Source organism: Eleutherodactylus coqui, chromosome 7 (assembly GCF_035609145.1).
Source record: "Eleutherodactylus coqui strain aEleCoq1 chromosome 7, aEleCoq1.hap1, whole genome shotgun sequence".
Classification (NCBI taxonomy): domain Eukaryota; kingdom Metazoa; phylum Chordata; class Amphibia; order Anura; family Eleutherodactylidae; genus Eleutherodactylus; species Eleutherodactylus coqui.
The window spans coordinates 119,513,233-119,533,687 of NC_089843.1; the positions used below are offsets into that span (position 1 = coordinate 119,513,233).

At 45.2% G+C, this 20,455-nt stretch overlaps 1 protein-coding gene across 1 annotated transcript in view; it reads left to right on the forward strand.

Annotated features, from left to right (window-relative positions):
• The window catches only part of GASK1B (golgi associated kinase 1B), a 59,356-nt gene that overhangs the window by 26,569 nt on the left and 12,332 nt on the right, over positions 1–20,455 (forward strand). Inside the window, exon 2 of the mRNA XM_066573592.1 lies at positions 16,702–16,916. Coding sequence (XP_066429689.1) covers positions 16,702–16,916 — 215 coding nt within the window. The remainder of the gene's footprint in view (positions 1–16,701; positions 16,917–20,455) is intronic.

The window sequence follows — 20,455 nt, forward strand, 5'->3', positions numbered from 1 at the left end:
AACGCGCTTCGGTAGCCTGTTTAGACTGCACGATTCCCATTGATAATCCTGCAGTTCTCATTCACTTATCATTCAGTGTTTCACATTCCTATATGAAACACCGAATGCTCAGTGTTTAACCTGCCCGACAAGTGAACGAGCCGGCGCCGATTCTCGTTCGTCGTTGACTTGAACGATTATCATTCACTTCCGTTGCTTTGACTGATTTTCTGAATGATGATCGTTCCGTCTACACGCACCATAAGTTCCTTTTCTGCAACAATGACTGTAATAAACAACCAAACAGAAATGAATGAAGCTGAAGAATTCAGATGATTTACTGTCGATCTTTCTTCCTTTACATCCTTCTGACACTTCGCACTTTTTACCTACTTTCTCCGCTTCTAGCTTGTTTCTTTGTCTTACAAAAACTTAAATCCTTTCATTAATTCAGTGCTGGTGCAGATAGATTAAATGAAATTTGCTATTATGGTCAGCATGGGATTTCCTGGAAAGGCTCTCAGTTTACAGAATAAAGATTATCTCAGTCTAAAGTCAAAAATTGGATTTTAATACTTTGATCTCACAAATGCAGGCTAACAGCAAATAAATAGTAAAAGATTATTGGCCTTAAGCCAGTTATCCAGCCAGCTGTATTTTACTATGTAGTTAGATCCACTGCTTTGGAAATGCCTGCCGTATTACTGTAGTTTCCAGCTTTCCGCCTTACAATAAGGGAGACTAATCGTTCAATCCGATAACCAGATCCAGTGTCACTTTCTACAAGCACCATACCTATACATATACATATACATAACACATAACATATAAGGGTAATATAATAAATGATTCTCCCACATGCATGCAGTAATTCTATATTAAAAGCATGTATGTAGGAAATTAAGAAATCGGAAGGCTAAAGGATGGTTCATTGCAATTGGGTTATTGTTAAAAACGTATGGAGGCTGAATGGAGTATATGTTTAATTGTATACTGTTTGGAATATAGATGGTCTATAGACTGAGAGAAGCAGAGTCTAGAATAGAGATGTATCTGTAGAACCATATGAACACCACCGCACTTTTTCTGCGGTCCTCTGAAATTGCCTTTGATTATATTAATATTAAACAGAAGCGAGAATAATGAGGACCAACATCTTGTTTCATTTTAAGAGGTTCGGCAGGTCAAACTATCACCTGAATTGATTGTAATATCTGGTTTCAATGACATTTCAAAATGTCATTATGCTAGAGATTTATATACTTAGGTTTATTTTTATGTAATACCTTCTATTTGCAAAAGGTTGAGAGTACAGGCATTCTACATACCTATGTGACATGCTTATAGATGTGCAAAGAGAAAACATTACAAGGTCGGACTTTGACTTGTAGGAAAGCTACCTTCTAATAGGTGATGCTGCTGAGGCATTGTACCATCTTCCTTTTGCATACCAGATTTTCCAGAGGAGACCTTTTAAGTCTCCTACGACGTCTAGACTGTCTCCACAAGGAGAAACTGTGCCACTTCCAACATACTTATAGGGGTGTAGGAGACGTAGACCATGACAGTAATACTCTAAGATAGAGGTCTTCAAACTTTTGTATCCTGTGAGTCACATTAAGCTTTGAATGATTGGTTGGAGCCATATTATCTTGTGTGGCCCTGAATGTTAAGGCAGCAGATTACAGTCCTAAACTCTCACTCATGACCTAAAGGTTGTGGGTTCAAATCCCTGCATGGTTCAGGTTGCCGGCTGAAGGTTGACTCAGCCTTCTACCCTTTCGAGGTCGGTACCCAGTTTAATAAACAAATTCCCTGAAAGCACTGTGGAATACAAATAACAAGTCCCTCCCTATTAAATTAGAAAATGTAAGGGGTTAGTATATGTCAACAACCAGTGCTAATAACTGGGAGCTCCAATAATGAATCACAGAGTTGAGGTCGCGGATCACTATGTCCAGATATGGCAGAATATCTCTGGTGGTCATTTTGCTGCAAACTCATGACAGATTCACTGTGAATTTCACCTGCTACATTGAAAGTATTAAAATCCACTGTGAAAATCCATGACCAATTCCCAAGAGAATGAGCATGCTGTGAATTTGAAAATTCTGCTTGGAAAATGTTGCAGCATGTGAATCAGATTTATAAAATCTCATCCACTTGCCTTGTACTGGAATCTGACCAGTTGCTCAGGATGGTATGAGGTGTTATAGCATTAGGAGATGAGAACTTGGTGGTAAGCTAAAAACAATATCACATGTCCATAAACAATGACAAACTTTTTACCTAGGTAACAATAGAAAGCATGGTATAATTCAATATGGGCCTACTGCAGTATAATGTACAATCGCATGTTCAAATCCCCTAGTGTGACTAAGAAAAGAAATGTAAGATTGAGTTTAATAAAAAATATTAAAAATTCATATCATTTTTTTTAAAGAACCTTTTTCATATTTCATACAACAAATCAAAACAAACTAAAAAAATTAGGATTGCTGCATCCATAAAAGTCCTAGCTATTAAAAGATTACAGTATGCAGAGAAAGCTATAAAAAATACAATGGCAGCATTGTGTTTTCTTGGCCACCTCGTTTTCCGCCGAAAATGAATAAAAATGTTCAAAAAGTGGTACGAATAAAAATTACAGCTTGCCCTGCAAAAAAGGGAAGACTCCACATAGCTAAATAGATGGAAAGCTGAAAACGTTACCAGTCTCAGAATATGGCAACAGAAATTTTATTCTTAAAAATTTCTTTAGTATTAAAAAATAAAATACAATATAAATTTAGTACTGATGTAATTGTACTGACCCACAATATAACGTAATACATGATTTTTACCACACTGTGAACACCGTAACCGCAAAACACCATTCTGCAATTGTGTTTTATTTCTATTTCACCCCACTTCAAAGTTTTTAAAGGCTTTCATTACATTATATGGTACATTAAATTAAGCCCACCTAAAAAGCCAATGGAAAAGATTAAAAAAATGGTTCTTGAAAGGTGGGGATGAAAAAACGAAAATAAAAAAATGGCTGGCTTTCAAGGGTTTAATGCTCTGTGCGGCTCAACTCCAACTAATGTATTTTGAAGTGGCCCATAACGTAAAAAGGTTGGCTATCGTCTTCCCTCTTATATTAGGGAATTGCATTAATAACAATGTTATGCACTAGGGATGAGCGAACGTACTCGTCCGAGCTTGATATTCGTGCGAATATTAGGGTGTTCGGGATGCTCGTTACTCGTAACGAGTACCACGCGGTGTTCCGGTTACTTTCAGTTTCCTCTCTGAGACGTTAGCGCGCTTTTCTGGCCAATTGAAAGACAGGGAAGGCATTACAACTTCCCCCTGTGACGTTCAAGCCCTATACCACCCCCCTGCTGTGAGTGGCTGGGGCGATCAGATGTCACCCGAGTATAAAAGTCGGCCCCTCCCGCGGCTCGCCACACATGCCTTGTGAGTTAGCTGAGGGACAGTGCTGCTGGTGCCGGAGCTGCTGTAGGGAGAGCGTTAGGAGTCAGTGTAGGCTTCAAGAACCCCAACGGTCCTTCTCAGGGCCACATCTAATAGTGTGCAGTACTGTGTTAGCACTGTATTTTTTTTTTTTTTTCAAAATTGGATCTGCAGAGCATTGCGCCCTGCAATAGGGACAGAAGTGGTGGTTAGGCAGGGAGAGTGTTAGCAGTGAGTGTAGGCTTCAAGAACCCCAACGGTCCTTTCTAGGGCCACATCTATCCGTGTGCAGTACTGTCCAGGCTGCTGTTAGCAGTGTTGCATATTTTTTTTTTTTTCTCAAAACCGGCTGTGCAGACCATTGCACCCGGCATTAAAACTACAGGGATAGAATTGTGTAGGCAGGGCCAGAAGACATACATTATGCATTGAATAGACGCAGTGTGGCTTGTCTTTTGAAAAACAAGGGAAAAAATTGTATTTCGCCTGCCTCTGACTGTCCTCAGGGCTCTGGGTACGTGTGTGCTGCATGCAGAACGTTAAAAAAAATCAGACGCAGCCAGCTACGTTTTACTGCAGGCTTGCGCCAATTTTTTTCCTGCATGGGAAATCCCTGATCTGCTGGAGCCAATAACTTTGCATCACTGCAGTTCTCTGACACATTTGCAGGGCCACAACACAGTTATTAAACTTAGTAGTATTCATTGAATACACGCAGTGTGGCTTGTCCTTTGAAAAACAAGGGAAAAAAATCTATTTCGCCAGCCTCTGACAGTCCTCAGGGCTCTGGGTACGTGTGTGCTGCGTGCACAACGTTAAAAAAAATCAGACGCAGCCAGCTACGTTTTACTGCAGGCTTGCTCCAATTTTTTTCCTGCATGGGAAATCCCTGATCTGCTGGAGTCAATAACTTTGCATCACTGCAGTTCTCTGACACATTTGCAGGGCCACAACACAGTTATTAAACTTAGTAGTATTCATTGAATACACGCAGTGTGGCTTGTCCTTTGAAAAACAAGGGAAAAAATTCTATTTTGGCTGCAGGCTTGCGCCAATTTCTTTCCTAGCTTGGAAATCACTGGTAATACAGCATGCTGAGGGGTAGGGGTAGGCCGAGAGGACGTGGACGCGGCCGAGGACGCGTAGGCCCAAGTGAGGGTGTGGGCACAGGCCGAGCTCCTGATCCAGGTGTGTCGCAGCCGACTGCTGCGCGATTAGGAGAGAGGCACGTTTCTGGCGTCCCCACATTCATCGCCCAATTAATGGGTCCACGTGGGAGACCTTTATTAGAAAATGAGCAGTGTGATCAGGTCCTGTCGTGGATGGCAGAAAGTGCTTAGAGCAAGCTATCATCCACCCAGAGTTCTGCGCCGTCCAGTGCTGCAAATCCGAATCCTCTGTCTGCTGCTCCTCCTTCCTCCCAGCCTCCTCACTCCACTACAATGACACATGCTCAGGAGCGGGAAGACTCCCAGGAACTGTTCTCGGGCCCCTGCTCAGATTGGGCAGCAGTGGTTCCTCTCCCACCAGATGAGTTTATCGTCACTGATGCACAACCATTGGAAAGTTCCCGGGGTCCGGGGGATGAGGCTGGGGACTTCCGGCAACTGTCTCAAGACCTTTCAGTGGGTGAGGAGGACGATGACGATGAGACACAGTTGTCTTGCAGTGAGGTAGTAGTAAGGGCAGTAAGTCCGAGGGAGGAGCGCACAGAGGATTCGGAGGAAGAGCAGCAGGACGATGAGGTGACTGACCCCACCTGGTGTGCAACGCCTACACAGGACAGGTCTTGAGAGGGGGAGGCACGGGCAGCAGCAGGGCAGGTTGCAAGAGGCAGTGCGGTGTCCAGGGGTAGAGGCAGGGCCAGACCAAATAATCCACCAACTGTTTCCCAAAGCACACCCTCGCGCCATGCCACCCTGCAGAGGCCGAGGTGCTTTAAGGTCTGGCAGTTTTTCACCGAGAAGCCTGACGACCGACGAACAGTGGTGTGCAACCTTTGTCGCGCCAAGATCAGCCGGGGAGCCACCACCAACAGCCTCACCACCACCAGCATGCGCAGACATATGATGGCCAAGCACCCCACAAGGTGGGACGAAGGCCGTTCACCGCCTCCGGTTTGCACCGCTGCCTCTCCCCCTGTGCCCCAACCTGCCACTGAGATCCAACCCCCCTCTCAGGACACAGGCACTACCGTCTCATGGCCTGCACCCACACCCTCACCTCCGCTGTCCTCGACCCCATCCACCAATGTCTCTCAGCGCACAGTCCAGCCGTCGCTAGCGCAAGTGTTGGAGCGCAAGCGCAAGTACGCCGCCACGCACCCGCACGCTCAATCGTTAACCGTCCACATAGCCAAATTTATCAGCCTTGAGATGCTGCCGTATAGGGTTGTGGAAACGGAGGCTTTCAAAGCTATGATGGCGGCGGCGGCCCCGCGCTACTCATTTCCCAGTCGCCACTACTTTTCCCGATGTGCCGTCCCAGCCCTGCACGACCACGTCTCCCGCAACATTGTACGCGCCCTCACCAATGCGGTTAGTGGCAAGGTCCACTTAACTACGGACACGTGGACAAGCACAGGCGGGCAGGGCCACTACATCTCCCTGACGGCACATTGGGTGAATTTAGTGGAGGCTGGGACAGAGTCAGAGCCTGGGACCGCTCACGTCCTACCCACCCCCAGAATTGCGGGCCCCAGCTCGGTGGTGGTATGTTCGGCGGTGTATGCTTCTTCCACTAAAGCACCCTCCTCCTCCTCCTCCTCCTCCTCAACCTCTGTCTCGCAATCTAGATGTGTCAGCAGCAGCAGGACGTCGCCAGCAGTCGGTGTCGCGCGGCAGCACAGCGGTGGGCAAGCGTCAGCAGGCCGTGCTGAAACTACTCAGCTTAGGAGATAGGAGGCACACGGCCCACGAACTGCTGCAGGGTCTGACAGAGCAGACCGACCGTTGGCTTGTGCCGCTGAGCCTCCAACCGGGCATGGTCGTGTGTGACAACGGCCGTAACCTGGTGGCGGCTCTGCAGCTCGGCAGCCTCACGCACGTGCCATGCCTGGCCCACGTCTTTAATTTGGTGGTTCAGCGCTTTCTGAAAAGCTACCCACGCTTGTCAGACCTGCTCGTAAAGGTGCGCCGGCTCTGCGCACATTTCCGCAAGTCCCACACGGACGCTGCCACCCTGCGCACCCTGCAACATCGGTTTAATCTGCCAGTGCACCGATAACTGTGCGACGTGCCCACACGGTGGAACTCTACGCTCCACATGTTGGCTAGGCTCTATGAGCAGCGTAGAGCTATAGTGGAATACCAACTCCAACATGGGCGGCGCAGTGGGAGTCAGCCTCCTCAATTCTTTTCAGAAGAGTGGGCCTGGTTGGCAGACATCTGCCAGGTCCTTCGAAACTTTGAGCAGTCTACCCAGGTGGTGAGCGGCGATGCTGCAATCATTAGCGTCACCATTCCTCTGCTATGCATCTTGAGAAGTTCCCTGCAAACCATAAAGGCAGCCGCTTTGCGCTCGGAAACAGAGCCGGGGGAAGACAGTATGTCGCTGGATAGTCAGAGCACCCTCCTGTCTATATCTCAGCGCGTTCAGGAGGAGGAGGAGGAGCATGAGGAGGATGAGGAGGAGGGGGAAGAGACAGCTTGGCCCACTGCTGAGGGTACCCATGCTGCTTGCCTGTCATCATTTCAGCGTGTATGGCCTGAGGAGGAGGAGGAGGAGGAGGAGGATCCTGAAAGTGATCTTCCTAGTGCGGACAGCCATGTGTTGCGTACAAGTACCCTGGCACACATGGCTGACTTCATGTTAGGATGCCTTTCTCGTGACCCTCGCGTTACACGCATTCTGGCCACTACGGATTACTGGGTGTACACACTGCTCGACCCACGCTATAAGGAGAACCTTCCTACTCTCATTCCCGAAGAGGAAAGGGGTTCGAGAGTGTTGCTATACCACAGGACCCTGGCGGACAAGCTGATGGTAAAATTCCCATCCGACAGCGCTAGTGGCAGAAGGCGCAGTTCCGAGGGCCAGGTAGCAGGGGAGGTGCGTAGATCGAGCAGCATGTACAGCCCAGGCAGTGCAACAGTCTTTAAGGGCCTGGACAGCTTTATGGCTCCCCAGCAAGACTGTGTCACCGCTCCCCAGTCAAGGCTGAGTCGGCGGGAGCACTGTAAAAGGATGGTGAGGGAGTACGTAGCCGATCGCACGACCGTCCTCCGTGACGCCTCTGCCACCTACAACTACTGGGTGTCGAAGCTGGACACGTGGCCTGAACTAGCGCTGTATGCCCTGGAGGTGCTTGCTTGTCCTGTGGCTAGCGTCTTGTCGGAAAGGGTGTTTAGTGCGGCTGGGGGAATCATCACAGATAAGCGTACCCGCCTGTCAACCGACAGTGCCGACAGGCTAACACTCATCAAGATGAACAAAGCCTGGATTTCCCCAGACTTCTCTTCTCCACCAGCGGACAGCAGCGATACCTAAGCAATACGTAGGCTGCACCCGCGGATGGAAGCTACGTTCTCTCTCACCATCCAAAACGGGGACATTTCTGCTTCATCAATCTGTGTCTAATATTCCTCCTCCTCCTCCTGCTCCTCCTCCTGAAACCTCACGTAATCACGCTGAACGGGCAATTTTTCTTAGGGCCACAAGGCTCACTCATCTAATTTTTCTAAACAATTTTTATATGTTTCAATGCTCTTAAAAGCGTTGAAACTTTAACTTGAACCAATTTTTAGTTAAACTGGGCTGCCTCCAGGCCTAGTTACCACTTAAGCCACATTAACCAAAGCGATTAATGGGTTTCACCTGCCATCTTGGTTGGGCATGGCCAATTTTTACTGAGGTACATTAGTACTGTTGGTACACCAATGTTTTGGGGCCCTCACCTACAGTGTAATCATAGCAATTTGTATGTTCTTCGCCTGCACTCATGGTACAGAAGTGTGTGTGGGGTTGGCCTACACTTTAGCTACATAAATGTAACTTGGGCCTTGGCTATACTGCAGCTACTGAAATGGAACTAAGACTGCGCTCCCACTATACTGCTGCTTCGGAATTGTTCCTGGGGCCTGTGTAGGCTGCTACTATTACTGAAATGGAACGAAGACTGCGCTCCCACTATACTGCTGCTTCGGAATTGTTACTGGGGCCTGTGTAGGCTGCTACTATTACTGAAATGGAACTAAGACTGTGCTCCCCCTATAATGCTGCTAGTGATATGTTAGTGGGGCCTGTCGCTAATGCTACGGCTGAAATGTTACTAATTCTGGGCTCTGCCTATACCGCTGCTAATGGTATGTCTCTGGGGTGTGGAAACAGAGGCTTCCCAAAGACATGATGGCGGCGAGGCCATTTCCCACCAACGCTGTTACTGTTAAGGTGCATATAACCACGGACACGTGGAGAGGACACGTAGTGCCTCCAAAACATCCCCCGCCACGGCCCACTTAATCCTGGCCACATTCCGAAAACCAACAAAATAAAACCGTGCTACTAGGTCCGCAGTCACCACCACATTACCACCAACGCGGTTACTGTTAAGGTACATATTACCAGTCTGACTGGGGCATGCAGTGTGGGCCGAAGCCCACCTGCATTAAGCACGACATTACTACCTCAGCTGTGTTGGGCAATGCAATGGGATATTTTTGTGTATCGCCGGTGGGTTCCAGGGAGCCACCCATGCTGTAGGTGCACACGGAGTTTAACCTATATGTGTCCACTTGTAAAGAACCCCAGTCTGACTGGGGCATGCAGTGTGGGCCGAAGCCCACCTGCATTAAGCACGACATTACTACCTCAGCTGTGTTGGGCAATGCAATGGGATATTTCTATGTACCGCCGGTGGCTTCCTGGCACCCACCCATGCTGTGGGTCCACAGGGAATTATAAATGCATCTGTTTCCACTTGTAAAGAACCCCAGTCTGACTGGGGCATGCAGTGTGGGCCGAAACCCACCTGCATTAAGCACGACATTACTACCTCAGCTGTGTTGGGCAATGCAATGGGATATTTCTATGTACCGCCGGTGGCTTCCTGGCACCCACCCATGCTGTGGGTCCACAGGGAATTATAAATGCATCTGTTTCCACTTGTAAAGAACCCCAGTCTGACTGGGGCATGCATTGTGGGCCGAAGCCCACCTGCATTAAGCACGACATTACTACCTCAGCTGTGTTGGGCAATGCAATGGGATATATTTATGTACCGCCGGTGGGTTCCAGGGAGCCACCCATGCTGTGGTTGCACAGGGAGTTGTAACTACATGTGTCCACTTCTAAAGAACCCCAGTCTGACTGGGGCATGCAGTGTGGGCCGAAGCCCACCTGCATTAAGCACGACATTACTACCTCAGCTGTGTTGGGCAATGCAATGGGATATATTTATGTACCGCCGGTGGGTTCCAGGGAGCCACCCATGCTGTGGTTGCACAGGGAGTTGTAACTACATGTGTCCACTTCTAAAGAACCCCAGTCTGACTGGGGCATGCAATGTGGGCCGAAGCCCACCTGCATTAAGCACGACATTACTACCTCAGCTGTGTTGGGCAATGCAATGGGATATTTTTATGTACCGCCGGTGGGTTCCAGGGAGCCACCCATGCTGTGGTTGCACAGGGAGTTGTAACTACATGTGTCCACTTCCAAAGAACCCCAGTCTGACTGGGGCATGCAGTGTGGGCCGAAGCCCACCTGCATTAAGCACGACATTACTACCTCAGCTGTGTTGGGCAATGCAATGGGATATTTTTGTGTATCGCCGGTGGGTTCCAGGGAGCCACCCATGCTGTCGGTCGACAGGGACTTCACAATAGGGAGTTGTACCTGCCTGTGTCTATGAATTAAAAAGCCCGGTCTGACTGGGGCATGCAGAGACACCTTGACAGAATGAATAGTGTGTGGCACATAGGTTCCCCATTGCTATGCCCACGTGTGCAGCTCCTGATGGCGGTGGCACAGGATTCTATTTCTCATTGCTTCTGTACAGCATTGTGGGCTATCGCCCCGCCCCTTTTAAAGAGGGTCGCTGCCTAGCCGTGCCAACCCTCTGCAGTGTGTGCCTGCGTTTCCTCGTCATGGCAGACGCACTTCTAAATAGACATGAGGGTGGTGTGGCATGAGGACAGCTGAAGGCTGCGCAGGGACACTTTGGTGTGCGCTGTGGGGGGGAGGGGGGGCGGTTGGGCAGCATGTAACCCAGGAGAAGTGGCAGTGGAGTGTCATGCAGGCAGTGATTGTGCTTTGTTGGAGGTAGTCTGGTGCTTAGCAAAGGTATGCCATGCTAATGAGGGCTTTTCAGAAGTAAAAGTTGTTGGGAGGGGAGGGCACTCTTGCCGCTATTGTGGCTTAATAGTGGGACCTGTAAACTTGAGATGCAGCCCAACATGTAGCCCCTCGCCTGCCCTATCCGTTGCTGTGTCGTTCCCATCACTTTCTTGAATTGCCCAGATTTTCACACAAGGAAACCTTAGCGAGCATCGGCAAAATACAAAAATGCTCGGGTCGCCCATTGACTTCAATGGGGTTCGTTACTCGAAACGAACCCTCGAGCATCGCGAAAAGTTCGTCCCGAGTAACGAGCACCCGAGCATTTTGGTGCTCGCTCATCTCTATTATGCACCTGAAAGGACAAATAATACAGAAGCTTAGCCGGATTGCAGCACTGGATGCATTGTGGAAGGATCTGCATTACGTTTTGCTACAGTGATTCTCTGTTCTACTGTACATGTTATAAGTGCAAAAGTGTGTCATGAGTCAAATGAGCTTATTAGAGAATCAGTAGATTATTCTAGAAAATAAATTACTTGGGTTTCCCTTGTTCGGACTATAAAATGACTAGCTCTCTCTCCATTCTTTGTAATAAGCACTTTGGCTTGGGTCCCACTTTGTGGTTTTCTGTTAGATCTGCTGTATCCAATTGCTTCTGCTACAGATAGAGCTGAACAGTGACAATGACAGTTTGGCAGAGGTCCTGACTAAATGTAAGCATGATGATTCTGCTGTTGGAGGTTGTAGGCTATGGTATGACATGCTAAAGAACAATCAAAAGGCTCTTCTGATACATCCCTCATTGCATTGCATTGTTGTTTTACATTAAGGAGCTACAATAAAATTGCTTAAAATGCTAATTGTGCAGTCATAGCATTATTTATTTATTTTAAGCATTTATATAGCACATACTTATTCTACAGTGCTGTATTTCATTTGATGTCCCCATTGGGGCTCACAGTCTATGTTTTTGGAGTGTAGAGGATACTGGGGTACCTGGAGAAAACCCACGGAAACAAAGGGAGAACATACAAACTCCATGCAGAGGTTGTCCTTGGTGGGATTCGAACCCGGGACCCCAATGCTGCAAGACAACAGTTCTTATCACTCTCCAATGTTTTGTGCCCAATTTTTACAGCTTCAACATGGGCACAAGTGTGCGAATTCCGCTGTGGGCTGGATTCTGTGTATTACAAGTACATTTCTCCATCTCTGTTATGGACGAGTGTCTATGATGCTGTGAATTCGGGTCAGTAGACTCTTGGTCGAGCCAGGATACTCATCTATAATACACTTCTATAAAATGAGGCCTTGGGTTGGGATGTATAACTTCAGAGTTCCTGTGGACAGGTGTGGCACTGTTTTTTGAAGAAAGCAGTTTCTTCAAAAATGTTCCTCTAATTATGTTCCTCTAATCCTGTATAACCACTTTTAAAATAATGAAGAATCAAGACAACCAAGAAGATCTAAGTAGAGATATACAATTTCTTTTGGGTAAAAACCACAAAGTTACTTATTCCACAGTTATATAACAACTCATTATAATTAAAGGACGTTAACCCTATAATTTTTATATATATGAAATATCTGTTCTAAATTTGTCTTGGGAAATGACTTCTGTTTTAACCAGACTTTTTTTTACCTTCAAATTAGGGCAGCATAAAAGTTCTGTATAAACTATGATTGTGAATGCAGTAAGCTAACAAAGCTACTAATGTCTATCTAGTAAAAAAAAAAAAACATTTGGAGGGGGGAGGGGGGTGTAGCACAATGTTTCCCTCAAGGTATGTGAACCTTTTAAAATGGAGAGGTGTTTGGCATCATAGGTTCTGTCCAACATGGACACCATGATGCAGCATTCTGTGCCCAATATGTTTTTCTGGTAAAATGTCAAACATCACAATGGAGATCCAACAGACCTCATTATAGTCAAAGGGTTCCATCGAGTAACGTTGGTGTCTGCCATGCCAACAGTCTGGTTATGTTTGTTATTCTGATCCTCAGATGGAGCCAAAGAACAGAAATAACAATGCAGGCCTAACAGAGTTTTGCTGTACAATTTCACCTTTTTAAGGTATTCTATTCAGTTCACCCTTAGCCATAAGCCAAAAAGACAGGTGTTCAGGGCCCAGAAACAGGGAATGCCTGAGAAGGTGTGAAAAAATGTAAAAAAATTAAAACGTGAAATACAGTTTTACACAATTTTAACAAAAAGCATTAGAATTGTGTTCCAGAAAACAAGGAAAGGAAGGTTGCATTAGTTAGACACAATAAATCAAGCAAGTAATTAAAGAGTTAAAGCATACCAGTACTTTCAAATAACTTTTCAGAATAAGGTGCCGTGTGTGTACATGGGGAATCTTACTATTTCTTGCCATTATATAACTTGTATGCGGCAGGTATAACCAGTTTTCCCTCTGTAGGCTGTTTCTCTGTTTTTCACTTCTCTTTGAGCTGGTTGGAGGAGCCTACTGTCTAATTCTGTCTTCTCTAATGCTCTAAAACAAAGAGAGATAACATCAGCATGGAGGACATTGTGCAGCAGTACTGAGCAGTGTAGATGTCTCTCAAATTAGAACCCACTTCTAGAGTTACTTATTACATATACAAGTACCAAATATTGGGGATACAACAAAATATACATGTAAAACTATAGGTCACAGCTGGTCGGGAAATGAGGTAACCTGCATGAGCCCACTGAGAAATCAGGATGGTGTAAAGAAACTTTGAATGTTCATAGTGGAGCGCTGACAATTAGTGCTTATATACACCATAACTAGAGATGAGCGAACGTACTCGTCCGAGCTTGATATTCGTGCGAATATTAGGGTGTTCGGGATGCTCGTTACTCTTAACGAGCACCACGTGGTGTTCGGGTTACTTTCACTTTCCTCTGTGAGACGTTAGCGCGCTTTTCTGGCCAATTGAAAGACAGGGAAGGCATTACAACTTCCCCCTGCAACGTTTAAGCCCTATACCACCCCCCTGCTGTGAGTGGCTGGGGAGATAAGGTGTCACCCGAGTATTGAAATCTGCCCTTCCCGCGGCTCGCTACGGATGTATTCTGACATTAGTTCAGGGAAAGTGGTATCGTGTTGGAGCTGCTATAGGGAGAGTGTTAGGTGTATTGTAGGCTTCAAGAACCCCAACGGTCCTTCTAAAGGCCATAAATCGTCTCTATATGAGCTCAGTGGGACCGGCGGCAGCAGCGCCGACCCCATTGAGAACATATAGAAGACAAATCCTTCTTTTCTGCCACAGCTGTAACAGCTGTGGCAGAGAAGAACGATGTTTGCCCATTGAATTCAATGGAACCAGCAATACAGCAGGTTCCACTGAATGCAATGGGCTGCCGGCGATCACAGGATGAATGGTCGGGAAGGGGTTAAATATATAACCCCTTCCCTGCAATTCATCCAGAAATGTGATACACTAAAAATATATACCGGCGTATAAGGCGACGGGGCGTATAAGACGACCCCCCAACTGTCACCTTATACGCCGGCAATACAGTGGAGCAAAGAATAAAAAGCATTACTCACTTCTTCAGACGATCTGCGCCGCTCCTGTAGACTGTCACTCCTTCCTGGTGTTCTGCGGTGCTCCTGCAGGCTGTCGCTCCCTCCTGGTTCCCGGCAGAGCATTGCTTTCTCTACGAAAGGCTTTAAATCCACGCCTCCAGAAACACACGTGCCTTCAGCCAATCACAGCCAATGACAGTGATGTCATTGAATTGCTGTGATTGGCTGTGTTTCTGGAGGCGGGGATTTCAAGCCTTTCATAGAGAAAGCTTTAGTCCGTGGACCAGGAAGGAGTGACAGTCTGCAGGAGCGGCGCAGATCGTCTGAAGAAGTAAGTAATGCTTTTTATTCTTTGCTCCACTGTATTGCCGGCGTATAAGGTGACAGTTGGGGGGTCGTCTTATACGCCCCGTCGCCTTATACGCCGGTATATATTTTTAGTGTATCACATTTCTGGATGAATTGCAGGGAAGGGGTTATATATTTAACCCCTTCCCGACCATTCATCCTGCGATCGCCGGCAGCCCATTGCATTCAGTGGAACCTGCTGTATTGCTGCCTCCATTGAATTCAATGGGCAAACATCGTTCTTCTCTGCTACAGCTGTTACAGCTGTGCCAGAGGAGAACGATCTTTACGCTGACAGTGCGGGGGGGGGGGGCACTCTTGCCGCTATTGTGGCTTAATAGTGGGACCTGTGAACTTGAGATGCAGCCCAACATGTAGCCCCTCGCCTACCCTATCCGTTGCTGTGTCGTTCCCATCACTTTCTTGAATTGCCCAGATTTTCACACATGAAAACCTTAGCGAGCATCGGCGAAATACAAAAATGCTCCGGTCGCCCATTGACTTCAATGGGGTTCGTTACTCGAAACGAACCCTCGAGCATTGCGAAAATTTCGTGCCGAGTAACGAGCACCCGAGCATTTTGGTGTTTGCTCATCTCTAACCATAACTTTGAAGCCAAAAGTGACGGGTAGCCACCGATGTGAAGGGTGGTAAGTATCACAGAGCGGCATATGAACATTAAATAAATAACATATGTGTAAAAAGTACCGTAAGAGTCTGAAAGTGTGTTCTGATTTGAGAGAGGAGGTTATGTGGAAGGAAACATTTTTCTGGTTATTTCCCTGTGGGATCCAGGATTGTTTGAAAAATAATAGCGGTTCCAGCATATTAATAGCGATACCACAGTGGACTTTATTTATACACACGATGACCTCCGTATTTATTTTACTTGAATTATTATATTTGTTTTATAATCTGATATTAAACCCTGTGATTTTTATGTGATATATTGAATCCATTATATATCTCTGGTTGTGTTCCCAATGGTATAGCTCTGAGTATATCATTAGCACTATTGTTGTTTTGTACATGGATAATAGTTTGTAAAATGCTATTGAAAACACTGAAAAACTAAAAATAATTGTAAGTACTAAAGCCACACTTTGGACCTGACTTGGTTCGGAGGGTCCCGGCACACTGTTGACCCATCTGTGAGTTTAGCTTGTGTTTCAGTGTCATAAGCACCTTTCATGGCTATACAAAATCCGACTTATGCCCTAAGTCTTGCATACTCATGCTGGCTGTTCCTTTCAGCGAGAATAATGTCAAACACAGGTTATCAAGCATGGTATGTGTGTGTACAAGTGGTGCATTTAATATAACACTCAACAAAGTTATGTGATTACATATTTTCCAAAAGAATTTAACATTGAGTTGCATTCTTACACAGTATAAGGGTGATGAGAGCATATTTTAAAGCAACATTTAACAGATGTTCAAGGAGAGATTAGATGCTTTAAGCAGTTGGAAATGTAATTGGTTTATTTACTGGCCAAGTTAGAATAAACCTGAAATTTAGTAGATGGGAAACTCCAAGAATGAAGAAGGCTTAGGCTCTGTTCACACACCCATTAGTTTCCATTCCTTCGGGTTTCCATTTCCTTTTGAATGTAAGAATTGTGTAACCTGGAAAATTATACTTTCTTGGTAAAGGAAAAATTGGAACCTGATGAAAAGCTGACCCCATTTTATGCTACTGTGAACCTTCAGGGTTTCCAAGGGTCCATTTCAGAATGGATCCGTCATTGATGTCATGGCTCCCTTAGCAATGAAAACCATGAAACTAATGCGAACAAAGCCTTATGATGGTTTGGAAACTGGTCTATGGTACATTTTGTAATAAAAGGCAATTATCTTAGGCTCTATTTATTTCAGAAAATCTGTCATACAATGGATTCAGATGTCTACCATCAGGCCACACTTACATAATGGGGTGCAATGAAATGTCCCTAATTTTTGCAGCAAGTATAGCATGGCATGCTACGCTATCCTTGTCACCATAAATGACAGAAACCCTGTTGGACTTTCTAAGTGCAGCTGTGAACACAAGAAATATGCTCACATACCATGTGTCAGTACCAATAATCTAAAATGCAGCTTATTCTTTGTTTTGCAGATGTTCTTCCGTGTCCTGTTATTTTGTGGGACTCCTTTTTATTTCCAACTGACAACATCACACAATCTTCCATAAAACTAAAATGGGGAAGTTACCAAAAGATACTTACACATAAGTGTTGGTGGAATGGAAAAGTCCCCAAAACAGATCTGGGATGTCCAGAAGTCCATCATCACGAATGGTCCAAGATGGCACTTTTTGACTTTCTTCTTCAAGTAAGAACAAATTGTAACTGTAGTAAGTTTTATGTTGACCATACACTGAAGCCCTGATATACATTTTCTAATAAGAAGAAATCACCAATACTGTAAGGAATATATAGAATGGTCTCATGATATATTGTGCACATGGACTTCATGTACATAGACAGTTCTGTATGGATATCCACTTGTAAACATATACATTTATCAACTCATGTTCTTTGAGATCTTGGCTTGGGGGCTCAAATTGCAATTGAGTGCAAATTATATCCCTCCGATATACATCTAGTGGATATATGGAATAAAATTGCGTTTTAAAACTGGGGAACCTCCATATCTAGAAGCGTTTTATTATAGGATAATGTTTTACTGTATAATACAATACTTCCTTCACATGGGTATGTGAAACCTGAAACTAATTAAGGCATTTTTACTGCACTAATGACATGTGGAGCAGTGTCGTTATATCCTGCTTATATATAATACGTTCGTGCAGAAAGAATTCAGAAGACATAAATAGGATGACGCCCTACAGTAATGGCTCCTTTGTGCCGTACCATAGTCCCTTTGTGACTATGCTATGCTTGGAATGTAGTACAAAAATCAGGAGGATTATATTGACCCCAAACATAGAAATAGTTTGGTGTGTGTCACATTTTAGAATACACGTCAGCTTATTAATAGGTGTCTGCTTTTCATCTTATAGACCCTATCAACAGCTTGGTCAGATGAGTGGGAAAATATGAGCGTGTTACTCTTGTCATCTCAGGTCCATTTTGTTTCCCAAGAAAATAGACATATGAAACAAAGAGCTTTATGAGTGTAGAGAAGTGGAGTGTTTGCAGCGTCCATTCACCCGTAAAGTTGTTACTTATCATAAATTAATGGCATAACTCCAAACCAAAGAGGGCCAGATAAAGGTGCTGTTAATCCAAGTAAAACATTCTCCCATTCCCCAACCCTTGTGTGACAACCCACACACATAATGGAAAATGCAATGGGTGGGTTCAGTGCTGCTCTCGTAGATATCGTACATAGCCAAATTCTCTGCTCTCAACTTGAACTGCAATATATTTGCAATGAAGGTTAGTTATTACAATGGAGGTTGAAGGGATGGAGGATTTTTTTTCACTCTTTTTGTGTATGCAGGTAATGGTTTTCTTCATATCACAGAGTATAGTACATTTAGGTTGAGTTCACATGAGGCATAATTGTTTCAAATATTTGGAATTCGGCACCACAAATCTGCTATGTACAGTATAATGCAAGTGAATGGAGTTGCAGGAAAAATACCTGCATGTATTTTAGGGCATGATGTGAAATTGTAATACAAATTGTAAATTCCATGGCAAATTCACAGCATAATGTATGTAAAAATATACAGTACCCACATAACACATGCGGATTTTGCAGCAGATTCGCAGTTGAGTTCCGCCATGTGTACACTTCGTCTTAGATTCTGTTTTTTTTTTTAAACAATTGACCATAAGTGATTGGGCAACAGATGGATAAAATAATGAGTTTGTATTAGAGATGAGTGAACATACTCGTTTAGGGCGATTTCGCAATCGAGCCCCGTTTTTTTCGAGTAACTGACTACTCGAGCGAAAAGATTCGGGGGCGGCGTGGTGGAGCAGGGGGTAGCAGTGGGGAACGGGGTGAGAGCTCTCTCCCCCCCCCCCCCCACTCCCCTCTGCAACCCCCCGCTCACCCCCGGCGCCCGAGTAGTCAGTTACTCGAAAAAAGCGGTGCTCGATTGCGAAATCGCCCTAAACGAGTACGTTCGCTCATCTCTAGTTTGCATCCTTTTTTACTCAGGTTTATGGATTTACAAGCTTTTGGGTGCCTTCACACAGGCTGTAAATGCTGCAGAAATTCCACAGCATTTACAGTACGAGCCATGTAGAGGAGATTTCTAAAATCTCCTTTGCATGGTTCCAAAGTTTTCAGTAAGGAATCTGTAGTGTTTTTGAAAAAAGCTGTGGTTTCTAAATCCGCAACATAAATAGAAATTTATGCTGCGGAATTCTACCCTTGAAATCAGGGCCATAGCTAAAGGCCCCCGAACTTCTCTTAACCCCTTAACGCAGAGGTGTAACTTGAAGCTCCTGGGCCCCAATGCAAAACCTGTACCAGGGCCCCCAACTATAATGCTTTATTCATAGTACTGGGCTTCCTATACGAAGAAGAGAGGCCATAAAGGCCCCCTAAGGCTCCTGGGCCCAGGTGCAACCGCATCCCCCTATAGTTACGCCAGTGCTTGAAATACAAGGGTTAAATCTGGCAGTAGATCTGTAATTAAAAATGTGACCAAATCCACACCGGTTTGTATGGATTTGGCCACTGTGGTTTTGGTGTGTATTCGCTAATGGTTTTTACTTGTGGAAAGTCTGCAGCGAATATGTCACATTTGAAGGTGGGCCTAAGGTTTTTTCACACACAGGCTTTTGTATCAGCTTTTGATGTCCTACGTTTTTCCAAAAAGTGGGTGGAACTTAGCAAGAAGAGAAATGTCTTCCCGCATTTTTTATAGTGCAAATCTATGTCAGTTCATAGATGGATTTGTTTTTCTGGCACACAGACAAAGAAAAGACAGAGCAAATTTATTGAGAGGCACACAGCTCCTAATAAATTAGGCATGTCTTACTAGAGCATTCTTCAGATTTACACTAGGGCAACATGGCGACTTTGGTCTTCACAGGGACAGAGCAGCCAAAGATCGCTGTGTAGCCCTGCGAACTTGCACTATCATTGAAGTCAATGAGGTGGCAGTGCAACTTGCAAATTGCCTGGACTATTTCCCGCAAATCAAAACCCGCTTCTCACTCAACCAGCCAAAAGCCTTCAGTACACTGATGAGGGCTAATGCCTTCAAACAGCCTGCCTGTGTATGGCTATCTCTTGCTTCTGGAGAAGACTCCGGTCTTGCCTAATATTCCCAGTCATGTTACAAGGCATTTTAGAAGGTCGGACATTGACTTTTAAGAAAGCTACCTTCTAATAGGTGGCCCTGCTGAGGCATAGTAACAATCCAATTTGTATACCAAATTCCCCAAAGGATCATCGCATGGTCTTCAAAGTCTTCTCATGCCTGAGTGGTCTCAACACGGAGAAACTATAACCCTCCCGGCCATATCACAGGCCTCTCACCCAGCCAATCAGAAACCTACTGCACACTGATGACGGGCAAAATCTCTGAAAGTTTGTCTGTACATGCTTATCTTTTCTTTTTAGAGAAAACTCTGGTTTATATTCCCTGTCATGTTACAAGGCTTGTTAATAAGTCAGATATTGTCTTGTAGGAAAGCTGCCTTTCAATAGGTAGATGCAATGCTGAGACATTGTACCTTCTTCCATTTGCATGTAATGTATAAGACCTGTTAATAATCACAGCATTCCTCACCATCTAGTCACATTCCCCAGGTCTATAACGTACATGCTAGCACACTTTAGGAAATCATTATATTCCAGGCCCTTCAAAGTCAGATCCCATTGATTTTCTCGAGTTAATATGTTACATGGAGGCTAAACAGAAGGGATTTATTAACTAATGA